Source organism: Puma concolor, chromosome E1 (genome assembly GCF_028749965.1).
Source record: "Puma concolor isolate L17-30 chromosome E1, mPumCon1.1.hap2, whole genome shotgun sequence".
Lineage (NCBI taxonomy): Eukaryota > Metazoa > Chordata > Mammalia > Carnivora > Felidae > Puma > Puma concolor.
The window spans coordinates 2332043-2354097 of NC_141680.1; the positions used below are offsets into that span (position 1 = coordinate 2332043).

General features: G+C 60.5%; 4 protein-coding genes across 9 annotated transcripts; all 4 read left to right on the forward strand.

The window, feature by feature from the left end:
- The first annotated feature begins 4 nt into the window (after positions 1 to 4).
- RNASEK (ribonuclease K) lies at positions 5 to 1696 on the forward strand. The gene is made up of 3 exons (XM_086685758.1): positions 5 to 206; positions 870 to 946; positions 1360 to 1696. The coding sequence occupies exons 1-3, from the start codon at positions 129 to 131 to the stop codon at positions 1499 to 1501; spliced, it is 297 nt and encodes a 98-aa protein (XP_086541884.1). The 5' UTR covers positions 5 to 128; the 3' UTR covers positions 1502 to 1696.
- Positions 1697 to 1906: 210 nt separating this feature from the next.
- Positions 1907 to 4552, forward strand: BACC1 (BPTF associated chromatin complex component 1). Of its 3 annotated transcripts, none has more exons than XM_086685755.1 (6): positions 1907 to 2063; positions 2260 to 2354; positions 2796 to 2897; positions 3523 to 3713; positions 3918 to 4022; positions 4288 to 4552. In XM_086685755.1, the coding sequence occupies exons 1-6, from the start codon at positions 2043 to 2045 to the stop codon at positions 4350 to 4352; spliced, it is 579 nt and encodes a 192-aa protein (XP_086541881.1). In that variant the 5' UTR covers positions 1907 to 2042; the 3' UTR covers positions 4353 to 4552. The 3 variants fall into 3 exon arrangements, with proteins under 3 accessions (XP_086541881.1, XP_086541883.1, XP_086541882.1); XM_086685756.1 differs by having other exon boundaries at positions 1908 to 2063; positions 4292 to 4552; XM_086685757.1 differs by lacking the exon at positions 2796 to 2897.
- Positions 4553 to 10073: 5521 nt separating this feature from the next.
- BCL6B (BCL6B transcription repressor) lies at positions 10074 to 15843 on the forward strand. Of its 3 annotated transcripts, none has more exons than XM_086685763.1 (9): positions 10074 to 10175; positions 10734 to 10924; positions 11127 to 11348; positions 11451 to 11783; positions 12033 to 12157; positions 12722 to 12886; positions 12973 to 13103; positions 13216 to 13353; positions 13748 to 15843. In XM_086685763.1, the coding sequence occupies exons 2-9, from the start codon at positions 10746 to 10748 to the stop codon at positions 13862 to 13864; spliced, it is 1410 nt and encodes a 469-aa protein (XP_086541889.1). In that variant the 5' UTR covers positions 10074 to 10175; positions 10734 to 10745; the 3' UTR covers positions 13865 to 15843. The 3 variants fall into 3 exon arrangements, with proteins under 3 accessions (XP_086541889.1, XP_086541888.1, XP_086541885.1); XM_086685762.1 differs by having other exon boundaries at positions 10133 to 10233; XM_086685759.1 differs by lacking the exon at positions 10074 to 10175 and adding an exon at positions 10182 to 10374.
- Positions 15844 to 18494: 2651 nt separating this feature from the next.
- On the forward strand, positions 18495 to 22027 carry SLC16A13 (solute carrier family 16 member 13). 2 transcript variants are annotated; one of them, XR_015243808.1, is made up of 5 exons: positions 18495 to 19094; positions 19246 to 19389; positions 20004 to 20741; positions 21142 to 21309; positions 21417 to 21551. XR_015243808.1 is itself a non-coding variant. In XM_086685767.1 (4 exons), the coding sequence occupies exons 1-4, from the start codon at positions 18896 to 18898 to the stop codon at positions 21614 to 21616; spliced, it is 1281 nt and encodes a 426-aa protein (XP_086541893.1). In that variant the 5' UTR covers positions 18508 to 18895; the 3' UTR covers positions 21617 to 22027. The 2 variants fall into 2 exon arrangements, 1 of the variants encoding a protein (XP_086541893.1); XM_086685767.1 differs by lacking the exon at positions 21142 to 21309 and having other exon boundaries at positions 18508 to 19094; positions 21417 to 22027.
- Positions 22028 to 22055: the final 28 nt, after the last annotated feature.

The window sequence follows — 22055 nt, forward strand, 5'->3', positions numbered from 1 at the left end:
TCCCGGCGGCCCGTCCTCCGCCGCGCGAGCCCCCAAGTCCAGCTCGCTTTCCCCGGGCGCATCCGGGCCTTCGTCTCACCGCCTTTCCGCTCGGCACGCGACTAGGTGTTCCCCCGACCCCCTTCTCCATGGCGTCGCTTCTGTGCTGTGGGCCCAAGCTGGCCGCCTGCGGCATCGTCCTCAGCGCCTGGGGAGTGATCATGTTGGTGAGGGGACCGCCGGCGAGAGCCGGAGAGGGCCCGACGCCTCCCAGTGTTGGAGGGCTGGAAAGGCTGGGAGAGTCCGGGCCGTAGGAAGCAGCAGGCAGGCTGAAGGGGGAGGCTGATTACCCGCTGGAGGACGAGACACTTAAGATTGAGAAATGGGGAACTTAAAGGGGCGGGAGGGAGACGAAGCTGGGAACGGGAGCCGCGGCTGGTAAATTTGGAGACCCCTCAAGGTAGGAGGAAGACGAGCTGGGGGTCTTGAGAGACGCCTGCGCTGAGTAGAGGGCAGTGGGGCAAGGGAGCGCTTGTTCCCGAAATGGGTAGCGGGGCCCTTGTTTCCCCACGACTACCCGCCCCCCTCCAGGAAGAAATACTCAGAAGGGCTGATTTCCTCCCCGTCCCGTGATAATGACGCCCCTGGACACGAGGATAATCTGGGTTGCTCACTATTCCTGCCCTTGCACCAGCCGAGCCGTCTCCGTCACCGACTCAGCGCCCTGTTCCTGGTGACTGAGTCCGAATCCGGCAACAACTACTCGAATCCCAGCTCGTTCCGGTAGTGCCCAAACCCAGATGTTGTGGCAACATTAGAAGTGGGAGGAGTTTAGACAGTGAGCAGGTTCGGTGCCTGGGTTCACCCACCAGACCATTCCCTCTTTTCAGATAATGCTCGGAATCTTTTTCAACGTCCATTCGGCTGTGCTAATAGAGGACGTCCCCTTCACCGAGAAAGATTTTGAGTAAGTCAGGTGGGAGAGGCGGGGCTGGGGGCGGGGTGGGAGGCGGCTGAACTGCAGTAGAACGGTAGGCTGGGGATTACAGGTGGCGGGGTGCTTGGGGCCCCGAGGCGAGGGAGCTGAGTGCAGACGGCTAGTAGTCTCCCTAGCGGTCGTGGAGTCGGACCTGAGTGGCCATGCTAAACCCACCGCTTTAGGCGTGGCTTCTTAGGTATATTCCTTGACTTCTCTGCGCCGCCATCCACCTCTGCCAAGGGGATGCTATCATAGGGGTCACCCCAGAGGGTTAGGAGGAAGCCCGAATAGTACGTGTAGAAGCGCCTAGAATGGTGGCTGGCACACCGTGCCCAGTAAATGTTGGCTGCTGGATGGTTTCTGACACTTCACTACCTAATCTCCCCCCCCCCCCCCCCCAGGAAAGACCCCCAGAAAATATATGACCTTTACGAGCGAGTCAGCTACAACTGTTTCATCGCCGCGGGCCTTTATCTCCTCCTCGGGGGCTTCTCCTTCTGCCAAGTTCGACTCAATAAGCGCAAGGAATACATGGTGCGCTAGAGCATCGTCGCGCCTCCCCTCTGCGGCCCCCTCCTCTATTTAAAGACTCTCCCAGCCCTCCCACCCGCGTCCCCACTCCGGCGCCCCCTGCGGGACCGGGTTTCCCCGCGCCGAGATTGAATCGCTCCTTCCCCGGCGGAGGGAGGCGGCCTCCCTGACCCCCCCCCCCACAATAAAGCGAAACCGCTCCCTTCAGCCTCGTGTCTGTGCTTGGGTCGGAGTGGGGGGGGGAGGGCGGGCACGGGGGCTGGAGGCCGGTGTCCACACCCGGAGTCTCGACGCACCGACGGAAGTGGAGTGAGGCCGGGCCGGAAGTGAGGCGGTGTCTTCCACCGTCGGCCCTCGGCTCGCCCGGGGCCGCCCGAGCCTCGGCTGCTGGCGAGTGGGGGGAGCGGCCGAGCGGGAGCCAATCGGCGGCGGCGGAGGGGGCGGGACTTCCTGCGCGGGGGCCCGAGCGCCTCGGTCGCCCGATTCCGTGGTCCCGGCCAGGCGGCGGCGGCGGCGGCGGCGGCGGCGTCTCCGTGAGGAGGCGCGCGGGACCATGACGTCAGCGTCCACGAAGGTTCGCCCTCGCTCGCGGACAGCGCTCCCTGGCGGCCACGGGAGGGCGGCCCCCCCTCCCCCGTTGGTGCCGACTCTTCCGCCCGAGGCGGGGGGCGGGCGGGAGCCGGGCCGGGGTGGGGCCAGGGGCTCCGGGCGGGCGGGCGCTGGGGGGGGGGGGGGTGCGCCGGCCCCCCGTGACGCTGCCCCGCCCCCAGGTCGGGGAGATCTTCTCGGCGGCAGGCGCCGCCTTCACGAAGCTCGGGGAGCTGACGATGCAGCTGCATCCCGTGGCCGACTCTTCCCCCGCGGGGTACGTGAGCGCGGGGCGCGCGGACTCCGTGGGGCCGGGACAGGTGGCAGCTCGCCGGTGTGAATAAAGACTGTCGGATGAGGGAATGACAGGTAGCAGCGCAGACTGGAGGCTCCAGACCCGGAACCCCTGCCGCGAGCCGGCGGCCGCAGAGCCGGGGGGGGTCCCCTGCGCACCGCGCGCCGGGTTCTGTCCCTGAGACCCCCGCGGGTCGGATGGGTCTGCGCCGGCTGCTTACAGCCGCCGCTTCACGTGCCTGGGGGAGAGGCTTGGGGGTCCTCAGGATTCCCACGGGGCGTTAAGAGCTTTTATTTGTTTATTTTTTAAGAAAGCCCTCTTTAGGGATCCACGGAAGGGGCCCCAGGGCCTGCGGGGGAGGCTTGGGGGCTGGCTGCGCACCCCCCTTCCCACTTTCGCTGTTCCCCCTTTCCCCTCTGACAGCGCCAAGTGGACGGAGACGGAGATAGAGATGCTGAGGGCTGCTGTGAAGCGGTTTGGGGACGATCTTAATCACATCAGCTGTGTCATCAAGGAACGGACAGTGTGAGGGAGGGTGGCCGGCAGAGGAGGGGGGGGTGGGCACTGTCTTCCACCGCACCCGAGCCAGCCCGAGGTCCACCTTCCCGAGAACTCCCTTCCAGCTCGACAGCCCTCCTACCTCGCTGCCGGCTCTGTTAGCACCTCCGCGAAGAGTTTGGTCAGAAGTTAACTGAACCGCCGGGGTAACAGGACCTCCCAAGAATTTAATCTCGGGGCGGGGGCCGCCTGAGATCCCCAACAACCGGAACTTCTCTGGTTGTTTGCACGGCTCCTTGGAGGGGACATTGTGATTCCGAATGAGTTGATCAGGATCCGCTAATAAGTCCCCCTCTACCTGTCGGTCGGTCACCAAGGTTCACCTGGGAGCCTTCCGCCCCGGAAGAGAATTAGGACGCGGGCCTTTCCGCCACTCAGCTCAGGGAGTCCACTCTTCAGATTCCAGCCGCCCTAAGCGCGTGCAAAGCCTCAGGAAAACGAGAACCCTACCAAAGGGCCAGGGCCCTAACCAGATTCTTATGGAGGGGCTCCCAGTGTTCCTTCAGAATGGCCCATTACCCCTTCCCTCCCCTCCCTTCTTCCTTCAGTCTCCCCAGGACTCCCTCCCTAACCTGCTCTGTCTTCTCTTCAGGGCCCAGATAAAGGCCACCGTGAAGCGTAAGGTGTACGAAGACTCCGGCATCCCTCTTCCCGCCGAGTCACCCAAGAAAGGGCCCAAGAAGGTGCCATCTGGTGTCTTGTCGCCTCCTCCAGCCGCCCCTCCACCAAGCAGCTCCAGTGTCCCTGAGGCCGGGGCCCCCCCCGTAAAGAAACAGAAGGCCGGTGAGGGCTGTGGGGCTGAAGGTTCAGTGGGAGAATCGGGCTTGGGCCAGGGAAGGACAAATGTCCCTTCCTCTCCCCGTCAGGGTTCCCAGAGAGTGGCTGAGAGGGCAGAGGGAGGGGGAGCTCGAAGCTCTGGGAAGCTGGGGGGCAGTCAGAGAACCTAGAACCCAGTTGATGTTCCCACCCCCACACCCCCACCCCCAGATGTGACACTCAGCGCTCTGAACGACTCGGATGCCAATAGTGACCTGGTGGACATTGAAGGGCTAGGAGAAACCCCTCCGGCCAAGAAACTCAACTTCGACCAGGGTAGGCGTCGTCCTCCTCCCACACCAGCTACGGGGCGGGGGGGGGGGGGGGGGGGGGGGGGGGGGAGCGCTCACTCGGATGGTAGGGGAGGGTCTCCACAGGAGCCCCCTGCCCCCTCGTACAGAGGTTCTGGAAGAGAAGGTCCTCCAGTCCACGCTGCGGGGGACGGGCTCAGCAAAGAGCCGGGTGATGTGGGGGGTAGGAGTCGCCTTGGAGGCATACTTGGGGCTCACCCCGTCTCGGCCCATCTTGCTTCCTGTTCCAGACAGCCTGACCCTGGATTCTGGCCTTCTCGTGACCTCTGCTGACCCTCCTCTGCTCTCTCGCTGAGCCTTCCACCTCTGACCCCTCTCACTGTTCACCCTGGACCTGTGGATCGCCTGGGACTCTGAGCGGGCCTGCAGAGCACGGCCCACGAGGCTGCTGGGGCTGCGCACTCTGCTGTTCCCGTATGAGCGTCTACCCCCAGCCCCTTTGACCTCCATCGGACGGACGTTTTTATACCGAAAACAATAAAGATTCTCCTCTCAGCTCCGTGCCTGCAGCCTAACATCATTGGAGCGCCATGGGCGGGTGCCTCTCCCCTCAGCCCCACGGGGCTCAGCCCCTTCTGGAAGTTCTCACCACCCTGCCTAGAGCAGCACAGCCAATATTGGCAGACTCTCTTCCCAGTGCCAATATTTCTGTGCTGCTAGAGCCAGGGGAGCTGGGCGTGGGCAACAAAGACTCCACTTTGCTCTCCGAAGGCAGAACTGAGCTCCCAGGGTCTCTGGCGGTCAGTATTCCTGAGGCTGCCCTGGGGATCTCAGAGGGGCGTATTTCCAGTGCTTTCATCCCCCCCCACACACACACAACACCTCACAAGAAGGCCCAGATGTTTTCCGTGTCACTTCTCCGGGGTGGCCTCCCCGGGCCAAGCCTCAGCGGTGCCTCCCCCACCCTCGCTCTAACACCACAGTGTGGTTTGGACGTGGCCACAGTGCCGTACAAACCACAGTGTGCTGCTGGGGCGGGGGCAGGACTGGGGTGGGTTGAGATCACGGGACGGGGCTGTGAAGACCCCGGCACCCAGAGCAGGGACATAGACAAGGCTCACAAGGCAAATGTGGCCTCAAGAGGGGTTGGGGAGAATAAGAAACGGGGGCCGGGCGCCGGCGGGGGCCTATGGGGCGAGCTCGCAGTGGTGATAAGACTGGAGCCATCTTCCCTCTGCAGGAGCCCTGCTCAGGGGATCCCTAGGGTGGGGTCAGGGGCAGAGGAAGCGGGGAATGACCGTGGGGGCCAACACACTGCCTGCCGACTCGGCGAGGGCAGGGCCCCGAGGCTTCCTGTGTCCGTTCCTCCCCTCCCTGGGTCAGAACCCGAGAGAAAGCAAGGAGAGACAGAAGGCCAAGGACAGCAGGGTTGGGAGTTGGCAGTCCAGAGGTGGTGGGGCCGGAACATGGTCGGGAGAGGGGGGCCGGAAGTCGCCCTGGGCCCCGGGCCTGCCACAAGATGGAGGTCCAAGGCAGGAAATGGAGGCCAGGGGGAAAAGGGGAGCAGCAGGGCCCAGGAAGAGGGCTGCCTGGACCTGGGGGCCAGGTACTCAACCCCCAGCACTGCTCCAGCTCCCCGCCGCCCCCCGGGACCCCCGCCCTGCCCCCTGCGACCACCCCCATCAGCCCATCCCGCAGGCCCAGGAAGGCGGGCCCACCCCAGAAAGCCACGTTTAAGCTGAGACACACATGCCTGTCCCCACCCCCACCCTAGGCCTCCCCTCAGCCTCTTCCTCCTGCCCAGGACTTGATTTTTAGAAGCACCCCACAGGAAGCACAATCTAGGGGCCCAGAGGCCTTCCACAAATCAAAATAACATCCTCTGAAACCCTGAAGTCTTCCTTCGTCCCATTCCACCCTTTACCACCACCCCCCTGCCGACACACCCCCCAAAACTCTTAGCAATCAAAAAGATCTAAGATGGTGGGTGTAAGCAGTCTGCTTGGGCCCCGGGGGGTGCCAGACCCCCTCCCTTGAGACCCCTGTCTGTCCTCTACCAAATCCTGCCAGGGCCTCCTGGTCCTCACCCCACCCTCTCCATAGCCCCCCAAACTGAGCAGCTGCCCCCAGCTCCCAATTCTCGGCAGAGCCTTTGTGGGGGTGAAACAGAAATCAAACACCATGCTGACGGCCGGGGATGTTGGGGGGCCTTCGGGACTCAGCCTTTGGTTTCCACCTGGCGGACTGCACTCGAGGGGCACAAGAGAAAGCCTCTCCAATCGTCCCCCCACTTCCAGGACTGACAAAGCCCAACCCCACCCCAACACGCACCTCCAAACCTCCCCCCCAACCGCCACGTCTCTCCTGAAAACAGGGGACACTTTCCTCCCCACTTACCTCGGCTACTCTCCCCTGAGATCCTGGTCCCCTATTTTGAAGGGAGCAAAATTTGGGGTGCATCCCTCACATTTGGGGTGCAGGAGAAAGGAGCCGCCCCAGTCGCATCGCTGGCCTCCTTCCTCTCGGCTGGCTCAGGGAGTGGGGAGTGCCCTAGGGAGGGGGGACCCCCACAAGAGAGCTCAGAAGGGGGTTCCTCCATTCCCAGTCAGAATTGGGGACACCCCCCCAAACCCGTCCCAGCCCATCCGTCTCCAACTCGGCGGGAGAGGCAGCTGCAATGCCCCAGTCAGATTCCCCCAACACTACATTCCTCACCCCATCTAGAGGGGTCCCGGGGGCCCCAAAAAATCCCAAAAAAATCTAGGATGTTGGCAGGACGGTCCTGGACCAGCACCCCAAATTTGGGGTCCTCAGATACCCCCGTTTTTTCAGGAAAATTCCGTCTTTCACCTGCCTCCCGCCAGCCCTGCTCTGTCCCGATGCCAATTTTGGAAGTCACTCCCTCCTTCCTCCTCCCCGGCTCTCCAGGCCCCCCCGCTCGGGGGCTAGGGTCCAGGAAACCTGGCTTCCAGACCGGGGGGCACTCCTCGAAGGGCTAGGGGCCAGGAGGTCAAGCTCATAGCCCCAGTCTCAGGGAAACAGGAAAGCCCGATCCTCCCCTCCCCTCCCCCCTGGCTGGTCTCCGCGGTGGTTTAAGGAAAGTCTGGAGGATTGGAATCTGCCATTGCTGTTGCACAGGCAGGTTTTTTTCCTTGGGTTGGGGGGGTGGGCGGTGGGAGGGAGAGAGGGGAGGAGAGCCGAAGAGAGCAGGGACCCAGGCGTGCAGAGCTGGCCTGAGTCACCCCCTCGCCCCTGCTGCCGTGGGGCACCCCTCCCCCCTCCCCACCTCACCCACATTCCCAGTGCTCTGTCTGCTTCCCGTTTGGGGCTCTTATCCTGGAACCTCTGGGTACAAGAATCACCTCCTCGTAGCCCCCCCACCACCTCTCCTTGCCAAAGTTCCAACAGCACTGCCCAAGCCCGGGATGTCCACTTTACCACGGGACACCCCGTGTCCCCCCACCTTCCCGGAAAGTGAGGTGTGCTCCCTTAAGAAATTGGGGTTCCGAGTCTGAAACCACCTTTTCTCCCTCAGATCTATCCAGGCCACATAGAAATAAGAGGAGATACCCCACCCACTACCTTTCCAAATCTCTCCCTTCACATCCTGGGCGTAATTGGGGGTCCACCAGAAAAAGAGATTTCTAGAATCCAGGGTGAGAGGGAGCTATGAGCAAAGGACATCCCACATCAGCATCATGCTCCAAATTAAGTGAGCCTTCAGATCAATCTCCTCTTGAGACCCATCCCTCCACTTCATCAAACACACCCAAAGAGTGGCAAAAAAAAAAACACCCCCAAATAAGGACACCCCAAAACTTTAGTCTCTCACCCTGGGCCCTCACCTTGTTTCTCCCCCCGGAAAAACCTTCATGGCTATCTATGTAAACAGTGGACTGCTCCCCTCAAACTAAGTTTCCACAACATTCAGATATAAAGCTTTGCTTCCCCTCAGTGACCCCTGGTAGCAGAAGGCCTTCAAACTTGCTCCCAGGTCCCTATTATGTCCTGCCTCAGGCTAACAAAAAACCCTCGAAGTTAAATTTCACGCCCCCCAAATCTAACCTGAGCCTCGAAACGCGTACGGCTTCCCCACACAGACTGTACCCCAAAGTCAGCACGACTGCTCTACTTGAAATCAGATGGTCCATATACACCGATGACTATGAATCCCCAAAACAAAACCCTCACCCACCCCCTGAAGACCATCTAGCGGTTTGTCCTCATATTCCAAGCTGACAATCTCCAAATTATGGGTGTCAGAATCCCCCCCAAACGAATGTAGCTTCAGACTCAGCTCCCTCAAACTTACCATTGGCCCTCGGGGCCGGAATTCAGCCGCCAGTGCCCAAAACAGTCAAATGAACTCAATACCCGGTCATAAACGTGCACTCTCCACCAACTGACCAGATAACGCAAAATCGACTCCAGCCTGATCCCCAACGGAGCCCCCAGGCGACCTCCCAACTCCAAATTGAGCAGAGACCGAAGTAACCCTCACAGACAAAGGCCACACCGACCCCCACCCCATCCCTAGTGGTCCTGGATTCTCGATTTCTCAGCTGCTCTTTCCTGCACCCAAATAAAGACACCCTCAGATCTGAAGAGGAGGACCCCAGGCCCGGATAGGCAGCTCCATGGATAATGGGTAGATGTCCCTGGGCACCTGTAGACCGTCCTGAACACAAATGCAAGTCCTGCTTTGCAGCTAGCCTCAGCTCTGCCTCCCCCGCCCCCGCCAAATAAACATTGCCGCCCCCAACGTCCCCCCAAACAAAATATGAGGGTGTGACCCGTGCCTATCTCCCAGATGCGGGGACCTAAATTTAGGGTCATCGGCCCCTCCTTCCCTCTCTCCCTCCTGTTACCCTGAGACCCTCCCTCCCTGCTTTCCTTTCTCCGTCCACCGCACCCAAATTTCATATTAATGTTCACTAAAAATTCACCCCTACAGGCAGATTGATAGGGTCTAGCTAATTAGAAAAGAAAACCCTGAGCACCCGGGGCTCAGACCCAGAGCCCGCGGATTTCTAACCCCGGTCTCGGAGGAAAGTCCCCGCTGTCACCTAACTCTCCCTCCCTCCGCCCAACCCCAGTCCCCTCCTAGGAGACAGAGGGACAAAATTAACCAGCGCAAAGGGGAGAACGAAGGTTTCAGCCGCTCAGACCGAGTGGATCCTGCGCCCCGGTCCGAGTGGACCCCAGCCGGGTGGAGACGGCGAGGCGAGGCTAGTGCTCGTCCGCCCCCTCGTGGAAGGAGTCAAACATTGCCGGGTTTTGCCTACTTGCCGCGCTGGACCCCGGCGTCCCGCCAGCCTCCGAGCGTAGCCGACGGGCGGGTGCCCGAGGCCCTAGTGAGCTGGGATTGGGGGAGGGCGAGCGGGCTTTGGGCGGGAGTCTGTCTCTCTGGATCCCTGAAAGGATTCAGGAGAGAGTTGGGAGCGAGAATCCGGACGCCCAGGTCTCCTGAGCGTCTCTGGGCCCCCACCCGGGGCTTTCCCCACCTCCTCGAGGGGAAGCAGCTGGCGGAGCCGTCCGGTCGCAGGACAATGGAAGGAAACGCACTAGAAATCATATCCGTCCCCTCCCTAACCCGCCCTATCAGAGCCCCCCTTCTTGCAGGCACCGCTAGAGGAGCCTGTCATTCACACGACGACCTCCCGCTGTCTTGAGACCCCCCCCCCCACGCGAGTCCACCATCGCCTCCCCACACCTGGTGCCTTGTTGGGCGCCCCTTTATCTCCTGGATACCTTACGTTGGAAGGGGGGAGTTTCCCTGTATTCACTCTCCGAGAACAGGCACCCCCTTCCAAAAGCCAACACACCAATTTTCGCTGCCCCAGGCCCCTCGACGACCCGGGTCACCCATGTTTCCGATCTCGAGATTCCCCAACCCCCTCCCCAATTCCACCGTCCCATCCCCGGTTCCACTTTCAGTGGCCCAAGACCCCTGACGTTACGACCACCCAGGGTTTCTGAGGTCCCGCCCTCAAGCCGGAGACCCCGCCCCGGGCTCGCCATCTGGAGAGCAAGGGAGGAAGGAAGGATACAGACCCAGGCGTTCACCCCACCTCCACCCCCGCCCCCGCCATCCCGGCCAGATAAAGGAGCCGAGTCCAGGAGGGGAGAGGGACCCCGCCCCCCTGAGAAGAGAAGCCGCAGCCCCTGCAGGACGGGGGTAAGAACGACAGACTGAGGGACCCAGACTCCGGGGTCCCCGTGAAGGGTTCTGGATGGTAGGAAGACTGAGTCCCAGTACTCGGGCTGCGCTAGGGGTCGGGGACCAGATAGTAGTGGGAATTCAGTGCTTCGGAAAGGGAGCTTCGACTGGGATTTGGAGAGGTGTGGACCGCGGGCCGTCTAGGGTCTCCAGGCAGGTGGGACACCCGAGAGCCAGGCGCGCGGCGAAGCAGAGGGGAGCGGGGTGCTGGACGGGCACGAGCAGTGGGGACCAAGGGCGCTGCGGCCGGATTCCCCACGCGGGCCATCGACGGCGCGGTCGGGAACCTCCAGCTCGCTGCAGGCACTGTGGAGTCTCGGGGGGGGGGGGAGGCGGAAGGGGGGTGCAGCGAGCGCCGGTGAGCCGAGGCCAGAAACAACTAGAGGGCTCGAGCCAGGCTGCGCGAGCCGGCCTAGGGGCTCGGCTCTAGCTGCGCGTCAGCAGAAGGGGCGAAGCGAGGAGGGCAGGCGTCTGAAGTCGGCCCGGGTCCCTGAGCTCCTTGCTCTGCACCCACAGGCCTGCGTCGCGATGGGCTCCACCGCCACCCCGGAGGGGGCGCTGGGCTACGTCCGCGAGTTCACGCGCCACTCGTCCGACGTGCTCGGCAACCTGAATGAGCTGCGCCTGCGCGGAATCCTCACTGACGTCACGCTGCTGGTTGGCGGGCAACCCCTCCGCGCCCACAAGGCGGTTCTTATCGCCTGCAGGTTGGACGGGTGACTCAGGGGATGGGGTGGGGCCAAATGGGAAAGGGGCGGAGCCATGAGGCCTTCGGAAGGGGATCCGAAGCCTAGCCTTCCGGAAGCAGGAGGCTGAGCACCCCGGGATTGGGGCGACAGTGGGGAGGACGTGGCGCGTGTCTCCCAGGGGCCCCCAGGCGCTAACATAGCCTATCTGCCCTCTGTCCAGCGGCTTCTTCTATTCAATTTTCCGAGGCCGCGCAGGAGTGGGGGTGGACGTGCTCTCCCTGCCCGGGGGCCCCGAAGCCGGAGGCTTCGCTCCCCTTCTGGACTTCATGTACACCTCACGCCTCCGCCTCTCTCCCGCCACTGCGCCCGCGGTCCTTGCGGCCGCCACCTACTTGCAGATGGAACATGTGGTCCAGGCATGCCACCGCTTCATCCAGGCCAGGTGAGGGAGCCCCAGCTCCGTGGGGGTGAGGTGGCATCCCGGGTGTCAAGGGCAGAGGCCGAGATTTGGAAATGGCACTAAGATCCATCGCACTGTTCCCAGCTATGAACCTCTGGGCATCTCTCTGCGGCCTTTGGAGGCAGAACCCCCCACGCCGCCAATGGCCCCTCCCCCGGGCAGTCCCAGGCGCTCCGAAGGACACCCGGACCCACCTACTGAATCTCGCAGCTGCAGTCAAGGTAGCCCAGACCCCAAGGCCTGCAACTGGAAAAAATACAAGTTCATCGTGTTAAACTCTCAGGCCTCCCAAGCGGGGAGCCTGGCGGGGGAGAGGAGTTCCGGTCAACTTTGCCCCCAAGCCGGGCTCCCCAGTGGAGATGAGGCTTCCAGCAGCAGTGGCAGTGAAGAAGGACCCATTCCTGGTCCCCAGAGCAGGTACAGAAACTGGAACCTCAAGAATTGGTAGAGGCTAGCCTCAGCTAGGGGACCGAGCCATCGGGCGGGCCTGGGTGGTCAGGAGCGGAGAGGGAGGGGTGGGGCTTCGGCAGCACAAAGGGCGTGGCTCATTGGTCAGTATTGGCTCACCTCCAGGGGGCAGGCCTTTGGCTCCAAGTCCTCCAGGGTAGAACCCCCCCTCAGTAGAAGCTCTCCTAACCCTTTTCTCTGGGCTTGCCATCTGCCTAGGCTGTCTCCAACTGCTGTCACGGGACAGTTCAAGTGTGGGGCTCCAGTCCATACCCGCCATCTCCTCACAGCCCCGGCTCAAGAGACCCCTGGCTCACACTCTGGGCCGGCTTGTCCCCCACCAGGTACAAGAGCCCTTTCAGTTACTTCCTTCTTGGCTTTTCTCCTGGGTCTGCTCAAGGCCAAGTCTGGGCCAAAAGGAAAGGCCCTTTCCAATTACTGCAACGTAGAGTCACGTGCGGAGCTTTTAACAATCCCATTGCCCAGGTCACATCCCCGAAGATCAGAATGCCTGGAAGAGGGCACCAGGTATCAGTGCTCTTTAAAGCTTCCAGTGAGCAGCGAAGTTCTGGCCTGTTCCCCTCGGGGAGGAACGGTGGGCCCAGAGCTCGGCAGGGCCTGCCTCTCTGGCAAGCTGTCAACCATCGTGGTGAAAGAGGGGACCAACAGGGGCCGGTAACTGGGGCCTCCCCGTACCACCGCCTCTACCGAAGAGATTAGCAGAGTATTCTGGAGTCAGACAGACATGAAGTCAGATCTTGGCTTGTCCTCTCATTAACCATGTGACCTTGAGTAAGTCAGACGAGCCCCAGAAGCCTTTACAGTAAATTGGGAAAGAGAAAACCCACTTTACCAATGTGGTTTGAGGATTCACTGGTATTGTTGTCATGACCCACCTCCCCTCCCAGGAAGTGAATTTTTCAGCTGCCAGAACTGCGAGGCTGTGGCCGGGTGCTCGTCGGGGCTGGACCCCTTGGCTCCTGGAGATGAGGACAAACCTTACAAGTGTCAGCTGTGCCGGTCCGCCTTCCGCTACAAAGGCAACCTGGCCAGTCACCGCACGGTGCACACAGGTAGGGGAGGAGAGGGCCCCTCCGGGCTTCGTGCCCGCAGGTGTCCTAGGGCCGAGTCCCCGACCTCCCTTCCTCCCTGCCTCCAGGGGAGAAGCCCTACCACTGTTCCATCTGCGGGGCCCGCTTCAACCGGCCGGCCAACCTGAAAACGCACAGCCGCATCCACTCCGGAGAGAAGCCGTACAAGTGTGAGACGTGCGGCTCGCGCTTCGTGCAGGTACCCAGCCGGCTCCGAGGCCAAGCTCGGAGGCCAACTGGCCGGAGCGCGGGGCGGGGCCGCGGGGAGGGTCCCTCGGCCCGCGCGGTCTGAGGTCCCCCTCCCCTCCCAGGTAGCGCACCTGCGCGCGCACGTGCTCATCCACACCGGGGAGAAGCCCTATCCCTGCCCCACCTGCGGCACTCGCTTCCGCCACCTACAGACCCTCAAGAGCCACGTTCGCATCCACACCGGGGAGAAGCCTTACCACGTGAGTACCCGCCCCGCCCCGCCCCGCCCCGGCCTGGCCCGAAGCGTGAGCGGGGCCTCGCGTTTACCTAGGGGCGGGGCCTCGAGGGGAGCACCTGGAAGTGGGCGGAGTCCTGAGAGATCAAGGGGCGGGGCCGGGGAGGCTCAGGCACCCGAGCCAGGCCCCCGGACTGGGCGCCGTCCGTCTGGGTGCCCCCAAGAGGAGCTGGGGGCGGGGGGGAGCTGAGGGCGGGGCCCGCCTCCTCGGCCTCCGCGGAGGATCTGGGAAGACGCGAGGACCGAAGAGCTGGTCTTCCGCGGGGAGCCGGACAGTTGCCCCGCGCGCCCCGCCTAAAAGGTGCTGGTGGAAGGGGGCGGGCGCTGACCCGGCTGTCCTCCCACCCCACCCCCCACAGTGCGACCCTTGCGGCCTGCATTTCCGGCACAAGAGTCAACTTCGGCTGCATCTGCGCCAGAAGCACGGGGCTGCCACCAACACTAAAGTGCACTACCACATTCTGGGGGGGCCCTAGCTGAGCGCCGCCCCGATCCCACTCGCCTCCTGGAAGCCGGGAAAGCTGCGCTCAGGCCCGGCCTCCCTGTCGGCCTTGGGCATGAGGAGAGGGGTGGTGTGCGAGGCCCCTCTGGTATCAGAAACAGCCACCGCCTTAAATTCTCACGGGGGGGGGGGGCGGGGGGAACAGGGATGGCAGGTCGTGGCTTGATCTGCCTGTTTTGCTGGTCAAAACCTCTTCCCCACAATCGAAATTGTCCTTGAGGAGACAGCAAGCTGGGAGCTGAGGGAGGGGAGAGACTGGAGGCCTGGATTCCCTGAGGGAACAGTCCTCCACACCGCGGCCCCCTCTCCGTTTGGTTTGTCTGTAAATATAATTTATTGAGGCCCGTGGGTGGCACCGGGGCCTCCATTCGATTGCATTTCCCACCTCCCTCTTCCACAAGTGTGATCCAAAGTGACCTGAAGCACAGTATGCGAGGTCACAGCTCTGCTGGCAGAGATTAGCACTTGGCCGCGTCCTTAGGCTTGAGTGTTTTATGTTTATTATTGTCATTAACTTTTATCTTCGGAATGGTCTCGTTTCTTCAACCTGTTTGCTTGTTGGTGTGTGCAAAATGGAGGAAGGGTTTCTGTGTGTCCTGTCTCCCGATTGTAGGTCTGGAACCTTAATTTTCTAGGGCAGCACTGGGCACGTGTGAGTTTGTGGCATTGGGTCAGGAACCCTCTCCGGTATTCTGGATAATGTAGGTTCTCTAGCGGGCTGGAACTGGCTATAGACTTTTTTCTCTGTTTTCAAGACTTCGAGGAAGCTTTATGGTGAGCCTGACGGGGAAGTAGGAAGTGTTTCCTGGGGGCTGTGGATGTGGGGGCTTTGTCGGTGTTGGAGCTAGGGGGAATGATTGGAGAAGCTTTCTCTTATGGCCCTAACCTTCCCAAGAGTCTGGCCACCTGGGTTTGGCTGCACTATGTCTGTCTGGCATGAACTGGGCTGTATTTGAGCCCAGAATCTTCCCACTGGGGCTTGTGCTTAGCACTGAGTTGATCCCTCCATGAGGGAGAGATCTGAAATTCCTTATCAGAGATGATGCAAGCTTTTCGGGTTCTGCCCAGCCTCTAAGAATGGTATGACCTGCGGGGGAATTATGAAACTCTTTATCTTGACTAACAGCTGAGTCACGACCAGTCCTGTACTGTAGATGTGTCTGGATTTGAATGTTCCTTGGGATTCTGTCTACCTGAGACAAACCCCTTATCCCTTTGGTGAGCTTTTGGGCATTTGTGGCAAGTGTTCAGATTCCAGAAACGCCTTTGCCTTGAGAAGTCACAGGTGCTTGGTAACTTTGTTACTTTAGAGAAGCCAGGTCTGTGCCCTGCCTTCCTGCCACTGTGTTCCTGTCTGAAACCATCGAAGGCAGCAGGACCTTCCACAGGGAGAGAAATGGGGCTGAGTTCCATTCTGGATTTGCTAGAGTTTGGGATTATGATTGGGATTGCTGTTGGGATTAGAGATTTAAAAGATTAATTGACTGATGGACCTTCCAGCTGACCGAGTATCCGGGTAGGACTGAGAGATTGGTAGGTTGGTTGAGGGGCAGTCTCCGGTGCAGGCCAAGCAGGTAGAAAGTTGGGAATGGAGTTGCCTCTTAACTGGATGGGATGTCTGGAATGTGAGATGATACCCTAGGGCCTTGATTTACAGTCCTTCCCCTCCTTGGGAGCTCTTCGATTGCAGGGTGCGGTGTGGAGCTGGCTCAAGATAGGTCAGTACTAATCGCTTCTGCTTGAGGCCAGGTGAGAAAGCAACTTTTTCTTGATCTTTCCCTCTTACTCCCCGCCACAGAGTTGAGAGCAGAAGAGAGATAGGAGAAGGAACCATGATTTTTTTTTTTTTTTTTTTTAAGCCAACTGGTTGGGCAGGTGGAGGGCGCCCAGGGGTGGAAATGTTAGATCCTGCAAGATCAGAATGTTGGAATAAAGAAGCCTCTCTGTGCTGCCTGCTGTGTCCAAGGTTCTTGCCTGGGAGGATCTGGGAGCAGGGTGCAGCCAGGGAAAGAAGGTTCTTCCCTGCTGGACTCCATCTTGGATTTTGTGACCATTCCACTGCCCCCATCACATCAGACCCTTAGAATGGCCCTTGTTCTCCCTTTCCCTGCCCTTGCCTTCCGGCTCATTGTGTGAAAACCAGTGACTTCATGAAGTTTCTCCGGAGCCACCTGCATCCTGCCGTTCTGAAGTCACTTCCTGGTCGAGGTGTGGGGGCAGTCGCGAGAAACCTGGAAGCCACGAATAATGCCGAGAGGCGGGGGGGGGGGGGGGTGGAGGGGAATATGCATCTGTGCTGGGGTCCTAATGCTTGGGACACCCCCTGCCTACCACCACCACCGCCACCAAGGAAAATGGATAGGACTTGGGTCCCATGAGGGCCATACAGGATGCAGGTGGCAGTGACAAGGCCATGTATGCGGTTGGAGCCCATGTGAGAGCTCCACCCCTCCCCCAGCGATGGTGCCTTGGAATGTATCCACTGCCCAGTTCGTGCTTCTTCCCTGCCCTATGCGTGGCCTGGGTGCCCGGCTCCGCTCTGCCCGTAGGCAGAGGGTCACTGATTCTGTTAGGTTACCTCCCTTTTGGATTTAAATTCCTCCTGTGTGAAAGAAGTCCATTAACATGGTCTGCAGTTCCTTCCAATATTTACAGTTTGTGGTTGTATTTCTCAATCTGAAAACTCATGATCTAGATTAGATTTTTTTTTTTAAGTAAAATAATGAAACAAAGAACCCAAACCAAAACCTCTCTTCCTCCTCCCACTATAGCTTATGTCCTGTTGAAAATGAGACCAGCTAATATTACTTATCCCCTGCTACCTGTCAGGTCCTAAACTAAGCATTTTACTTTAGTGCATACATAGATTTTCTAATTCAATTCCCCTGACAACCCGAAAAAGTAGGTACTAATCTTATCCCCAGTTTACAGTTAGGAAAGCCACCTGAGAGGCTCAGTGGCTTAGACAGTATGTGATGAAACCAAGATTGGAGCCTTGATTTGCTCCTAAAGATTATGCCCCTGCACTATGTTATACAGCCGCATCAATTTCTACGTCTTGGCATTATTTCCCACCAGCCGAAGTTTTGATTCCACTTAACAAAATCTTGGGGGGTATGATTATTTTTATTAACCACACATAAAATTATAAGGCTCAAAATGCTTTTCTTAAGAAAAATAGTTTTGGGAAAGCGCAAGTGGGAAGTGGCAGAGAGAGGGGGACAGAGGATCCCTAAGCAGGCTCTGCGCCAACAGGCCGACAGCAGTGAGCCCAATGTGGGGCTCAAACTCGTGAACCGCAAGATCGTGACCTGAGCTCAAGTCCGAAGCTCAACCAAGTGAGCCACCCAGGTGCCCCTGCTTGCTTGCTTGCTTTTCTTTCTTTTGAGAGAGACAGAAAGAGCAGGGGAGGGGGAGAGAGAGAGAGAGAGAGAGGGAGAGAATCCCAAGCAGATGCGGGGCTCGAACTCACGAACTGTGAGATCATGACCTGAGCTGAAACCAAGAGTCGGACGCTTAACCAAGTGAGCCACCCAAGGCTCTTTTTTTTTTTTTTTTTTTTTTAAGTAGGCGTCACACCCAGCGTGGAACCCAATGCAGGTCTCGAACTTACGACCCTGAGATCAAGATCTGAGCTGAGATCAAGAATCGGATGCCCTACCCACTGAGCCACCCAGGCAGCCTCCCCCCTCCCCACCCCCATTTGTCTAGGTATGAGCCCTTGAACCCAATTTACCAGGTCAGGGTCTTGGGGAGCATGAATTATAATGAAGAAACAGGAAGCCAAGCCCTCGGTGCTGTCTTAGATGGACCCACTGGGTACTGGTTGGGTAGGAGGGGCTGGCTGCTCCGGTGGTCAGAACTTGGCTCTTTAGTCAACCCCATCAGGAGATCAAATACCGCGTAGAAGTTGTTGTTACCAGAGGGTGAAAGAAAAGGTTCCAGCCCCACCGAGGAAGGGGTGTAGGTGATGTTTGTGGGGCCCCGGGTGAGCTCACAGCTGCCCTTCCTCTTCCCAGTTATTTTTGGTCTCTGTGACCTGTGGGTTTCCTGCTGGTGAAAACAGAAGCAACAGGAACTGAGTTCCCACTGCAGAAATGAACGCCCGCAGTCCAACAGCCTGTCCTTCCCCTGGTCTCTTCCGGGGCCTCGGAGACCTCCGGGATCCAGGCATGTAGCTTCTAGCGTCCTCGGGCGCTCGGGCAGGTGTCTTCGTCTGACACTCTCATCTCAGAACCCCTGCGCCCACCGGGCGACCTGGCCTTGCAGCTAGGCCCCTCGTTGAGCAAGTGGGTGTCTTCCTCTCCCCAACCAGTTCACCCACCACTTTCCCGCACGAAACTGCCAACGGGAGGGTCTTGGTGCGGAAATCCGCACGGATAAAAGTGGGCGGGGGACGCAACGGCCTCCCCGCACATCCCCGAGTCCCCGTGGGGCCCACCCTGTAGGCCGCCTCGGGTCCCCTCTTTACGCATGCGCCCCACTCGCTGCCCGGGTCCGGGACGCGGCTCTAAGCCCCGCCCCGCCCTTCTGGCCCCACCCCCCGTGCTCCGGAGTCGCGCGTCCCCACCAGCGAGCCGTGCCCGGGGGTGCCGGCCGCGGTGGCCGCGTAGCTGACACTTCCAGTGACAAGAGCGATAACCCACACGGGGGCTGGCGCGCCGCAGGGCTGGGCCCGCACCCGGGGCCGCCTCGCGGCTCCTCCGCTGAACGTCGGGCCCCCGCGCGGGCCCGTCCCGCCCCGGCCTCGACCCGCCGCGCGCTGCCCGCGGAGCCACGCCCCCGGGCGCCGCTCGCCCGCCCTCCCCACCTAGGTCGCCCCCCTAGGGGAGCGGCGCAGGCGCCTCACGCAGCCTCCCAGCCGCTTAAAAGCCCTCGTCGGTGCCTTCCTCTTTAGCAGCCTGCCCTCCGCAGGCTGGGCGGCTCGCGGGGCGGAGGTGGAGCGTCCCCGCTCCCTGCTCCCGCCCGGGCGGCGCGCACTGGCTGCAGCCGCGTCCCCTCCCCGATGGCGCGCAGGGCCGAGCCCCCCGACGGGGGCTGGGGGTGGATGGTGGTGCTGTCCGCCTTCTTCCAGTCGGCGCTGGTGTTCGGGGTGCTCCGTTCTTTCGGCGTCTTCTTCGTGGAGTTAGTGGCGGCGTTCCAAGAGCAGGCGGCGCGGGTCTCCTGGATCGCCTCCATAGGGATCGCCGTGCAGCAGTTCGGGAGTGAGTGCCGCGCCCGGGTCCGGCGTGCAGGCGACCCTCCCTCGGAAGGGATAGGGGGTTGGGGGGGGGGGGTGTGAAGGGGGCGCCAGAGAGGCAGGGCGGGGCTGGGAAGGACGCCGGAGATCTCGCAGAACCTCTTCCTCTTTCTCAGGCCCCGTGGGCAGCGCCCTGAGCACGAAGTACGGGCCCAGGCCCGTGGTGATGGCTGGGGGCATCTTGGCTGCGTCGGGGATGCTGCTCGCCTCCTTTGCTACCTCGGTGACCCACCTATACCTGAGCATTGGGCTGCTGTCAGGTGAGGCCCAGGACTAGGGCAGGAGAGGGAAAGGGCCTCCGGGCTTTCACCTGCTTCCTGCCCCTTCCCAGAGGCTCGGGGAGGCTCAGAGAAAGTTTCTGCTAGCACCTGTGCCCGCAAGGGAAGGTTGAAGAGGGATGACTAACTTGATAAAGCGCGGCTTGGGGGATATTGAGAAATTCAAAGATGACGGATCCAGCAAATGCAAGCCCGGGGCTGGAGTGTAAGAATCACCCTACACTTGTGCCAGCTTCGGTGGCTGTGAAATAGATCTCGTTGTCCAATTTGCATACAGACCAAGAAAGGCTTCGGAAGCTTATGTAACTTGGCAGCTGGAGCTCACCGTAGCCAGAAGTGATATATAGCCCAAGCCCAACTGCAAAGTTCTGAGCCACTACCCCGCAAACGGTATTTCTAAGCCTTTGCAATCCCCTGAGGTGTATCACCCCATCTGCAAGACGGCGAGCCCAAGGCTGGGAGATTGAATAAAATACAGGGTATCGATGCTAGGGGCTGTAAGCCAAGCCTGTGCTACATCCTGGGCAGTGGTGGGATTTCTGGGTGCCCCGAGCCCCCTAAGAGTCCCCCAACCCCTATTTGTTCCTTTCTGACAGGCTCTGGCTGGGCCTTGACCTTCACTCCGACCCTGGCTTGCCTGTCCCGTTACTTCTCTCGGAGGCGATCCCTGGCCACGGGGCTGGCACTGACCGGCGTGGGTCTCTCCTCCTTTGCCTTTGCCCCACTTTTCCAGTGGCTGGTCAGCCGCTACGCCTGGCGGGGGGCACTGTTGCTGGTGTCTGCCCTCTCCCTCCACCTGGTGGCCTGCGGGGCACTCCTCCGCCCACTCTCCCTGACGGAGGACCCTGCTGTGGGCGGCCCTGGGGCCCAACTCTCTTCCCTCCTCTGCCACGGCCCCTTCCTTCGTTACACTGTGGCCCTCACCCTGATCAACACTGGCTACTTCATCCCCTACGTGCACTTGATGGCCCATCTCCAGGACCTGGACTGGGAACCTCTGTCTGCTGCCTTCCTCCTCTCAGTGGTGGCTGTGTCTGACCTCGTGGGACGTGTGGCTTCTGGGTGGCTGGGGGACACCGCCCCAGGACCTGTGGCTCGACTCCTAATGCTTTGGACCACCCTGACTGGGGTGTCACTGGCCCTGTTCCCCGTGGCTCGGACTCCCACGGCCCTGATGGTTCTGGCCGTGGCCTATGGCTTCACATCAGGGGCCCTGACCCCCGTGGCCTTCTCCGTGTTGCCTGAACTGGTGGGCACTGGAAGGATATACTGTGGCCTGGGACTGGTGCAGATGGTAGAGAGCATCGGGGGGCTGCTGGGGGCCCCTCTGTCAGGTAAGGGGGGCTGGGCTTCCCGGGGGGTCAGGGCTGCGTGTATTGCGAGGGGAAGGGGACTATTTAAATTCCAGTGTCTGTGAATACTGCCCTCCGGGATGGCACAGAACCCGGGTCCGTCAGAGTAGCCCCGCAGTGGGTCCATGGCGCAAAGAAATCGGGGACTGTGGGAGGATTAAGGGGAGCTATGAAGAGCCCTTGGCAGGGTGTCTGCAGCTTGGGTTTTCAGAGGACCTGGCTGCACCTGGCCAGACGTAGCCCACCAGCGTCCGCCCGTTCCCCTGGCCTACTGGGCCCCAGCCCAGGTGACTGAGCCGTCGGGTCAAAGTTCTCCATGCCCCAGATGCCAAGACCTTCAGACCCTTACATTTCTCCTAACTATTAACTCCAAGTGTAAAAGAAGGGCCGCTGTTGCTTGAAAGAAAGGCATAGGTGTGCCTGGCTCGAAGTGGACACCCAGGTCTCTGCTGGCTGGTTTGGAGGCCCTTTCCAAAGGCAGGAAGGGGGTGGACGTTAGCTTTAGAAACCTCGGGGTCCCAGAGTTCGGGAGCTCATCCAGTCCTGCCTTGTGAGTTCCTGATTCTTCCGAGATGATGCGTTCAGGATTCTCTTTTCCCTCCACCGGTCTTGGGAAACGGGTCACCCACGTGTGTTCTTTTTCTCTCTTGGATCTAGGCTACCTCCGAGATACGACAGGCAACTACACAGCTTCTTTTGTGGTGGCCGGGGCCTTCCTTCTCGTGGGGAGTGGGATTCTCATCACGCTGCCTCACGTCTTCTGCTTCTCGGCCTCTGCCTCCAAGCCCCAGGACCCCAAGACGGATGCAGTGGATACCAAGGTCTCTCTCACCAAGGAAGGGCTGCAGGAGGACTGAACTCTGCAAAGGGACTGTCAGACCCAGAAAGCCAGAGGGCGCAAGCTCTCAGGGCCTCCGGTCCCATCCTGGTGCCCACAGAACCGCAGTGCCCGAGAACAAGGCCTCTTGGCCCGCCTCCCCCCGGGGCAGTGTGTTGCCTGTGCCAACCTTTCTTGTCTTGTTGAGGACTCGTAGCTCTTCCTTGCTCCCACGACCTTTCCTGGAGGATCCCGGAGCTCAGCCTGCTCCCCTGCGCTGTGAATCAGCCGTGAACACCCAAAGCCAAGATCTTCACGTGCCTTACATGTGATTTCTACTTTGCTGCCCTTCCAGCTTTCTTCTCTGAAGACCGATGTTTGGGAGAGAGGGAAGCCCTTCTGAGATAAACCTAAAGAAGGAAACTGGATAATAATGAGAACCTCACAAAGAGCTGGGGCGCGTGTGCTTGGGTTGGCTG